Source organism: Hoplias malabaricus, chromosome 4 (assembly GCF_029633855.1).
Source record: "Hoplias malabaricus isolate fHopMal1 chromosome 4, fHopMal1.hap1, whole genome shotgun sequence".
NCBI classification, from domain to species: Eukaryota; Metazoa; Chordata; class Actinopteri; order Characiformes; family Erythrinidae; genus Hoplias; species Hoplias malabaricus.
The window spans coordinates 13,170,909-13,181,733 of NC_089803.1; the positions used below are offsets into that span (position 1 = coordinate 13,170,909).

At 38.0% G+C, this 10,825-nt stretch overlaps 1 protein-coding gene across 1 annotated transcript in view; it reads right to left on the reverse strand.

Moving 5' to 3' along the window:
• Positions 1–1,270: 1,270 nt before the first annotated feature.
• The window catches only part of LOC136695301 (zinc finger protein 850-like), a 97,591-nt gene continuing 88,036 nt past the window's right edge, over positions 1,271–10,825 (reverse strand). The window contains exon 4 of the mRNA XM_066669310.1: positions 1,271–3,897. Coding sequence (XP_066525407.1) covers positions 2,679–3,897 — 1,219 coding nt within the window. The 3' untranslated portion in view covers positions 1,271–2,678. The remainder of the gene's footprint in view (positions 3,898–10,825) is intronic.

Sequence of the window (10,825 nt, forward strand, 5' to 3'; positions counted from 1 at the left end):
CCTGGAAGTTGTGTGTTCGAGTCCGGGTGACTGTCTTTGAGGAGTTTGGTGTGTTCTCTCCGTGTCTGCGTAGGTTTTCTCCGAGTGCTCCAGTTTCGTGCCATGGTCCAAAAACTAGTGTTATTAGGTGGATTGACGACTAAAAAGTGTCCACAGGTGTGAGTGACTGTGTGTGTGTCGCCCTGTGAAGAACTGGCACCCCCTCCAGTGTGTGTTCCCGCCTTACACAGGGTGACTCCTGGTAGGCTATGGACAGTGGTTAGAGACAAATTAATGTATTAATGATCTTTTTAATTGTTCTCCATGTTTTTTTTTTTTTTTTTATGCCTTTTTGAGGTTCCAAACCATAAAGATATCACATTCATATTCTGGGGTTAATTTTTTATTTGTTTAATTTTTAAAACTAGAAGCACCAAACACCAGTCACTATCACATCGGTCACATGTCACAGTAATAATATCTAAATTGGCAATCTATCATGTTTCAAAACATTAAGATGAATGATGGAAGGACTGAAAAATTGAAAGACAAACCTAGTGGTAATTTTATATTAGTAACATCCTTGTATAAATTCTAGGTGGATTAGGACATAGATTCACATTTGGGTAAAACCAACACAGCACTTGTAGGGGGGCAGCCATGGGCATAAGATTAGAGAAGTGAGCTTGAGGCTGGTTCAGTTCCCGGGAGCACCAAGGTAAGATTTGTCCATGGCTGAGCATTGCCCTTGGGAAAGGCACCTAGATCCCCAAACTGCCGAGGTGGTCACAGCCTTCTGCTCCGGTTGTGTGTGTTCACTGCCCCTAGTGTTTGTGAAGAATTGCTCACAAGTGTGTGTTCAAGATCACGGATGGGTCAAGTGCAGAGAAATAATTTCCCCAAGTGAATCAATCCTTATTTTTCTTAAACAGATGACTCGTTTGACTCTTTTTAGGTACAAGTTAGTCAGACAAGCACAGTGATTAGTGTTAATGATGTGCATTTATATATACATGCATATAAATGAAAATAAGAATTATATATATGCACTGAGACATTACTTTGTCTAAAACCATTTATTGATGCCTATAACTGTATTAAAAATCATTAATTAAGGTAACCTTATTGTAAAGTTAATCATTATGATAAAGTTTGCACACAGGAAAGTGTAATATTACTTGAGGGAGTCTACTATAGACCTAGAAGCAAAATGAAAATGGGCCAAATCATGTTAATTCAACCTGCTCTGAACTTTTATAATAAATGCTTTCCACAAGTGTTAACTAAAGGAATTAAGTAGATTATTTACAAATGTCTATTTCTAAACTGTATTTTACACACTACTCTTATAAGAAATCTGCATGGATATTAAAGTAAGAATACGTTCTGATGAAGTCTCTAGTAGCTAGCAAAATGAAATAACAGTTTAGAGCATCGCCAAGCTGTTCTTAAATAGCTATCAATTGTGAGTGCATTTTAAATCATCACTGCTTGCTATTTCTGTCTTACCTGGTGTAAAAATTGATTGATTGATTCCTTTATTAATCCCACAGCAGAGATATTCACAAATGATACAGAAGCAAAGGGACAGCAATAATAAGATAATATGCTAAGATTAAACATTGAGTTCTAATAACTGAGGTGTTTGTATCATTTACATTAAAGCAAAGCTTAAAACACCCCAACCTCTAACACTGAGAAGGCACTTACTACAGCAGTTGTATATAAACAATAAACAGTTGGTTGGGAGTGCCTCCACTGTACACTTATCTTGCCGCAGTGATAAGCAGGCTTGGCCTTCATGGCAATCAGAATATAGTCTTTTTTGATATGTGCTGAGGTCCTGATAACCCAGCTCCATGGCTCCTGTTCTCTGAGAAAGAAATTGCTCCACCAACGCAGATCTTTAACCTTCCAAGTGTATACAGTCCAGCCACAGAAATAAGGACGAATGGTGATGATATGGCAGACGGCCAGAACTGTCTCCTCCCCCAGCTCCAGGAGAAGCTGCCCTGAGTCCCGGCTGTGCTCCAGAGCATTGCAAAGCCCCTGCAGGACCTCCTTGTCAGCTGTCTCCTCATCTGCATCAAGGTCTGACAATGACAACATGACAGTTTGTCAACTCCACACTGTACCCATGTCCCTCATCCGTTTGCTGGATGATCCCCTCAGGCTCCTCTGGGTCAGACTGGATGGGTGGTGTGCTGGGCTGTGTGTGGTGCTGCCGATTCCCGGACCGTGTCTGTGGTTTAGTGTAGTTGTTCCACTGAAATGAGGGAACTGCCCCGACTTTCAACGTCCTTTTTCTCTGTGATTTACTGATAATTTTGTTGCTACTAAAAGCTATGTCTGCTGAATATCGTGTGACTGCTTAAAGTGAAACAATCTCATCTTATTTTGTTAAACGACTCAAGACAAAGTTCAAACTCTTTTGGAAAACAGTGGAAGCTCAATACAGAGTCAAATAATCTTTAACTGGGGCACAGTAGAACACAATAGTGACCGAGGAGGAAAATAATGATCTGTAACAGTTCTGAAGCCACAACTTGAAAATAATAAACAAAATTCCATGAACGATCAGTGGCATCTTTTATCACAGTTCAATCACACGTCTCCATATCCCCAAGAATACCACAATTCAGCTTTAAGGATAGTTTTACACTGAATGTGACCCAATCGCATTAATCTCTCGCTCGGTGCTACTGCTTCTGTTCTGGGTGAACGCAGTGATGTTTTCGAACAGAACTCCGACGAGTAAAACTCTTCCCACACTCTGAACACTGATACGGTTTCTCTCCTGTGTGAATGCGCTGGTGTTTTTGGAGACTACTCTGTACAGTAAAACTCTTCCCACACTCTGAACAGTGATACGGTTTCTCTCCTGTGTGAATGCGCTGGTGTTTTTGGAGACTACTCTGTACAGTAAAACTCTTCCCACACTCTGAACAGTGATACTGTTTCTCTCCTGTGTGAATGCGCTGGTGTTTTTGGAGACTACTCTGTACAGTAAAACTCTTCCCACACTCTGAACACTGATACGGTTTCTCTCCTGTGTGAATGCGCTGGTGTTTTTGGAGACTACTCTGTACAGTAAAACTCTTCCCACACTCTGAACAGTGATACGGTTTCTCTCCTGTGTGAATGCGCTGGTGTTTTTGGAGACTACTCTGTTCAGTAAAACTCTTCCCACACTCTGAACAGTGATACGGTTTCTCTCCTGTGTGAATGCGCTGGTGTGTTTGGAGACTATTCTGTTGAGTAAAACTCTTCCCACACTCTGAACAGTGATACGGTTTCTCTCCTGTGTGAATGCGCTGGTGTTTTTGAAGATGACTATGTACAGTAAAACTCTTCCCACACTCTGAACAGTGATACGGTTTCTCTCCTGTGTGAATGCGCTGGTGTGTTTGGAGAATATTCTGTTGAGTAAAACTCTTCCCACACTCTGAACAGTGAAATGGTTTCTCTCCTGTGTGAATGCGCTGGTGTGTTTGGAGATTACTCTGTTGAGTAAAACTCTTCCCACACTCTGAACAGTGATACGGTTTCTCTCCTGTGTGAATGCGCTGGTGTTTTTGGAGACTGCCCTGTTCAGTAAAACTCTTCCCACACTCTGAACAATGATACGGTTTCTCTCCTGTGTGAATGCGCTGGTGTTTTTGGAGACTACACTGTACAGTAAAACTCTTCCCACACTCTGAACAGTGATACGGTTTCTCTCCTGTGTGAATGCGCTGGTGTGTTTGGAGATTACTCTGTACAGTAAAACTCTTCCCACACTCTGAACAGTGATACGGTTTCTCTCCTGTGTGAATGCGCTGGTGTGCTTGGAGACCACTCTGTTCAGTAAAACTCTTCCCACACTCTGAACAGTGATACGGTTTCTCTCCTGTGTGAATGCGCTGGTGTTTTTGGAGACTACTCTGTACACTAAAACTCTTCCCACACTCTGCACAATCATGAGTTTTCCGCTTGTGTTTACTCATCTGAGTTTTTCTGTCAGATGTGTGGGGAGGAACCAAGCATGTTTTCAGAGAACTGGAGCTTCTGCCCTCCATATCCACACATTCAATCCCTCCTGATCTCAATATTGTGTTGTATTCCACTTGGAAATTATTCTTGATACACCAGTGGAAGAACTGTGGAACTCAGGAGCCAGAGTTCCACTCAAGAACTCCTGGACAACAGGAGCCAGAGAAAATATCCAAAGAGATGTTCTTCTGTCCTGGAAGAAAAAGAAGACACAAAAACAAATTAGTTAAATTCACTCTCCCCTGGCGACCAATATTCTGCTGAATGTGTAGTCAGTTCCACCTTCAGTACTGTAACTGAAACATCAAAAATAAGCCAGTGTTGCCTAATGGTGCAAGAATCGAGCAACATTCCTATCTGTTTTCATAGTTCTGAATGTTGGTTGGTTCTATTCCCATGACCAGAAGGAATATTGTGGGTGGAGGAGCGATAATAAAATTCACATTATTCAGAGGATGCTCCTTGTCTAAACAGTTCTCTTTGTTTATTTTGCTCTCATGGTAACCAGAAGATGGATTTTGCCATTTGAATCCCCCCCCCCAACAGTCCCACGTGGCTCTGACCAATCTTTTCCTGTCACTTTTGTTTCAGCAGCACCCACTTGTTGCTAATACCCAGAATTCTGTGCAATTTTTGTGCAAACACCAACTGTATACAGTGCTTTATAAATAAAAAATTCTGAAATATGTAGCACTCTGCTCTTTTCTTCCTGGATCATTCTGCTCTGCAATAAAAGACTAAAGATCCAGAGAAAGAAAGAGACAGAAACAGAGTTTTAATGTTAAAAAAAATATATTAAACAGCATGAGACAGTCTCTTTCTGATATTTAACACACACTTCCTTTCAGGACAACATGGTATAAACGGTATGTTACAGTCCCTCTTTGATCTTTATCTTCTGTAAAACTAGTGGTATAAACTAGTGCTGGGCGATATGAGCACAAATCAACATTATGGTTAATTTTACCATGATCTAACACAATTACAATTACTTGTTGTTGTATTTTTGACCCTCATAGTTCAGTGACGCGGCTGGTGCTGTAAACATGCTCCAGTATTAAAGCTGCGATATTTTTCTAATGTTGCTGGGAGCTTGATCCTTTTTTGAGCACCATTTGTATTTGGTGTGTGATTGTGCTTTGGCTGAAACTGTTTTTCCCCCTCAGCATTTACATTTGACTACTTTTTGTTCAGTGTCGTCTTAATTATAGTCAAAACACAGCACGTACAAACCACAGACACTCTGTTTTTACTACAACAGTGTGGAACATAGTTTCACAGGCACTAGGACTGTTTAAATGAATGATTCCCTAAATCTTGACTTAGAATTACAGTGAAAAGATGCATACAACTCATTTTGTACGTAATTTACAGGAAGCATGAAAAACCTGTTATATTGTGTAGGCATAAAGTGCCATGAGAGCCATATGAGATGCATTGATCAGTTTTGATCAAATATACACAAAACCAAATATTTGACTATACAAAATGTGATACCAGTCATACATAGTGGTGTTTAATGCAGAAACCTGCCAATTATATTTCAGCTGTCACCCATGCATTGAAGACTTGCCTCTATTAGAATCAGGAATAAAACCTGGGATAGTGTAAAATGATCAAAAGTACAGAGAACTTTCTTCCTGACATCCTTGTTAATGTAGATGATGCCACACCAGAGAAAGAGAGCTGGCATACCTCTGAGAGAAACTATATGGTCTTTTTGCAGCTTTGTGTGACCTTTTGTTATACCTCTCAATCCCATCCCCCGTTCCCACCCATCATTCCCCCCCTTTTACATGATACCACTCCTCTCACACCTCTTTCTCCACTTCCTTATTCTCATCAATGCTCTTACCCCACCTCAAACTCCTCTTCTTACTTCTATTCCTTTCCCAATTTTCTCCAGAATATATAAGGCCCTTCTAAAATATTTGGTGTCAGACTGGATTGGGAAAAGATTGGACTGACAACTGAGAACAGACTGAATTGGGCACAGAACGAACTGGCTATAGACTGACAAACTGATGACCAAGCTGTGCCCGTGCTTTTCTGCATGCACGTGAGGAAACCTCAGAACCTCCAGTTTCCAAACTTCTGATCATCCTGAGATAGAATGAAATCACCCAGTTGTGCTCATACATGATCCTGTGTATGTGTAAATAAACTCCACTCCACACCAATCTCCAGTCTCCAGACTCGTCAATGCTGAATTTCAAACACCTCCAAAATGATGGGGAGAAAAAGAACAAGAAAGGAATTCAAGAATTGGAAAATACAATCTCATCTACAAAAGTAGTCAGCGAGCAGCTTCTTGTCTGTTGTGAAGGAAAGGTGGTGACGGATCTAAATGACTAATACATTGACTTAAGTATTAAACATTGAGTTACATAAATTAAAGAAATATTGATGTTTAAAGTAAAATATTATAATTAATAATGATGAAATTGTGAAGCTGGTTCTCTCTGAGACCATTGGTCTGTGTGCTCTGTGAGGCCTGAGAAAGCTTAACAATGACACTGAAGAAGCCCATTGTAGTTCATTAGAATTCTGGTAAACATCACATACACTTTTACATGAACAAAGGCTCTTACAAAAACTGAGTCTTATTATTGAAACACCTGCCTGATCCAAAGGTATTGTTATTATTATTAACCATAAAGGCCTATTAAAATCCTGGGGGTATAAATAAATAAAATCATTAATCGCAATTTTTTGTATGACAAAAAATCGTCAGTTAAATCGACAGTGGCCTTGGCTCTTTTTGGGAGAATAAGTAAATGAATACATGAATAAATGAAAGCAATGCAGGTATGTTGCCTGGTTTTGTTGCTTGCACCACTCTTAAGCATGGAATTAATGGTAAATTCAGCAATAGCTAGGCATCTGTTTTGTTAAGTTTTTAAATCCATTTGTTGGATATCAGAGTTAACTTTAAATGTTTAACTGATTGAAATATGTTCAGATGTGGACTAAATTCTCTCTCTGATCTTTATCTGCAGTAAAACACTGTATAAACGGCGTGTAAAAATCTCTCTCTGATCGATAAAAGTTCTCCCAGTGTTAATCTGAAACATTCCATGTGAACGTTAAATGAACATTCTTTTAACGTTTTCTTACATACGTGTTTTACATCAATGTTTGAGATAAGATACACATTGAAAGATGTGGATCCATTGATTGTGTTCAACTACATACATTTTTTGTCCATTTCAATAATATATTTAAGATAATCTATTACTTTTTATCTTTTACTTTTCCTAAAGTTTCCCACCTGAAATGTAATAAAAACCGCTGTTAGGAGAAATAACATATTTTGCTCCGGGCAGACCATTTGCATACTGTTGCCAAGGTTATAGAGTTTTGACGGTTAGAGGAACCAGTTTTATCGGATGGATCCAGTTTTGTCTGGTACTTTCCAGGCAGGACCCTCTACAGGCAAGGTAAGAAATGAGGAATAAAATAATGTTGTTGATGTTATTACCTGTTTTATGAGATTTGTGCGAGGTTTGTAGAGCATTTTATAAATACATCCAATGGATTTAGTACATTTTAGCTATTTTAATTGATAAATTCAAGTTAAAATTGATTTTAGTTTAACAGCAAACATAAGTTAACGGCTATTTACCATTAGCTATCTTGCTAGCTAACTCAACTCTGCATTAGTCATGAAGTAAAAAAAATATTTGTGTGTGCGCTAACAGCCACATAGCCAAAGAAAAACAAAATGCACTGTTTATATCCGCGAGTATATCTCAAGTATTACAGGTCCAAAGTTGACGGTCAGTGTACCAAATTTAAGCGTCAAGTCTCTTTCATTGATTTTGCTAATATGTAATATTCGATAAATAAGTATTTTTGGTCGAAGTCTAGCTACCTTGCCAGGACAGTTGTTATGAATAAATATTAATCATCTAGCTACAGTATATGTAGTTGTCGCAGATAAATGTGTGATTTTTCAAATAATTCAGAAACTTTTGCACAGAAATGTTTGATGTGTGGTGCTGAGAGATTATACTGAAATAATGTTTTGCAGTTTTCATATTTGATTTGCATAGTTTTGAATGATAATGCTCTCTGCTTTTCAAACCAGTAGTGATAACTTAACATTGAATGGAAGATTTACTGTGGTCATGTGATCAGTTGGGTTGGTGGAAGAAAATTATGACTGCTAATTTTATTATAACTACCGGCAGGAGATACACGAGGACTGAAGTGTTGTTCCTGAAGAGAGACAATTCAGCGTTAAAGGACTGTAACAACTCCTAAATTTCTGTTCAGAAGGTGCATATGGTATGTGACTGTTATTCCTTATGCCTTCATGTGACTCATTGTTTAGTGGGGTTTAATATGTCATGAACAACTTGTTGTAATGAAAAGGCTACGTGGCTAATTGAGTAGTCATAGTTAAGGGGATTTCACTGTAAGAAAAACTAGTAATGTGTTTATTATTATAAAGGGCAATATTTCTTTTATTTCAGTTTTTCACAGTGTTTGAAGTGGAATGGAAGATTAATAAAAGCTTGACAAACATCAGTAACAGTGTGATCTTGTTTGTAAAAAAAAAAAAAAAACAAAAAAAAAAACAATTGGGAGCAGTTATATGTATTCAAAATTTTTGCGGAACCACATTTACGTTAATGTTTACATACATCACTGAACGGGCAGACTCACATGATTATGAGGATTATACTGTAATGCGTTGTCTAAAAGATAAAATCCGAAAGAAATGGTTACTCCAAACGTCAGAGCTCATCCTTAAATAAACCCCAAAACCGTTGCGTCTTGAAGCCTGAAGAACTCAGAAGCCACGAACACAAAATGTATACCAGCGCTTCAAAACGAGACCAAAAATGAGTATTTCCCTCAAACCGTTCATTAGTAATCCTCATGTTTGTGTAGATTATTGCCAATAAAAATACAATAAATAATTACAAAAAAAAATATGATCCCCCACGTTCCATGTGAACGTTACATGAACGTTCTTTGTATGTTTTCTTACATACGTGTTTTACAATGTTTGAGATAAGGTACACTTTGAAAGATGAGGATGAGATCTGAGCTTGTGAGAAGCATACAGACACTAAGGGAAGCTTAGTCTCTCGGCTTTCCAACATCACGTTAATCAAGTCTGTAGACCAGTCGGGCAGAGTTATGGTGATGCACACACAAGGAGGGAAGGACCAACACAGACCCATATTTCAGCAGAACGCTTTAGTTGTCAGCGAGGAACAGACCCAGACGCTTTGAGAGATTCAAACAGATATATTTGGCAGCCTCAAGTTCAACAAACAATGGCCAAGACAAACATGTTTTCAAAGCTTAGATTTTTTTACTAGATGCATTTCCCCCACTGATGCCATTTAAATACAGGAAGGGGTGTGAGGGAGGTTGCCTCACATTACAGCCAATCAAGGTGAAACTCCCGACTCCCAATGCCTCTGGCATTTAAAGGGATAAAACTGGTTTAGAAACACGTGTAAACACCAGAAATAAACTAGATAAATCGGAAAAAAATACACCATAAAGTTTTTTCTTGTTTTGTGAGGGTAAAAGGTCACTAGGAGAGGTACATGAGACTAGTTTCTACATTGTAAGAAATTGATTTAGGTGCAGACAAGATAAATATTCTGTATTTCTGCAGTAAAGTAATAATTTTCCTTATGGTGAGCTTTAGAGACTCCAAAGGGACAATTGAAGAGGCCACCTGCTCACTGTCTACTCCAGCGAATAACTTCAAATCAGTAGGAAGTATCAACTTCAAAGAAAAGCCTATGTTCTAGATAGTTTTGATCAGATTTTGGTTACTTAAGATAAATTTCAATACCTCTAAATGGTTATTCTTACAAATTAACGGCTTTCTGTAAAATTCAATCATGATACTGCCTGTAGTTTATTCACTGACTGAGCAGGAAGCTTCCAGATTTGAGTATGTAATTTCAGGCGGAAAATGGAAAAATAATTAAATAATAAAAATAAAGGCCTGGATTTTATAAGGGGTTAAATTACTATTAATTTGTCACAGATGTATTTTAGATACCATAGCTTCATAGCTGTAACATGTATAATGGCATGAGTACATATACATTGGAAACAAAACAATAAGAAATAGATAAGTTTCTATGAAAAGCACAGCTTTGTACAATTTGTTTATTGTGTTTTAGAGGCTTGGTGGGTCATGCACCCCAAGGGGGCGTCTAAGGTTTTTGAAGAGTGTATTGGGGACACCTTAAAATATGCACCGAACATGGGAACAAGGGTAAGTCACATAATTGGTCATCAATAGATTTTTTTCTTTTTATTTGTTTAAAGAAACATGTCATACTTCAAGGAATGGGTCTCCAAACATTTTTTAAAGGGGGCCAATCTGGATCATATCAATTTTTTAAGGGCCAGTCTCTCTTTTGAAAACACATTCGCACACTTGTATAGAACTTGCACATTCGCAAACCAACATGTCAATCTGTGCAGTGCGCATTACACACCTGTAGAAAGTCTCCTCAGTAATATATATATATATATATATATATATATATATATATATACATATACATACACATACATATGATATATATGATAATTTAGAAATATAAAATATGATTAATCCGTTTTAAAAATGAACACATTAGCCTTGACAGCACTATTTTAAATCTTAAATAACAGGCTCCATTCAATAGGTAGTATGTGCCACACCGAAAAAAAAATTCTAAATGTTTAACTGTAAAACCTATCTAACATATTATTAGCTAGTTTAATCTGCCTTTCTTTCCTCTCCTCCATTTCTCCCCCTCTCTGGCTTGCTTGTCAAGAGATAGAT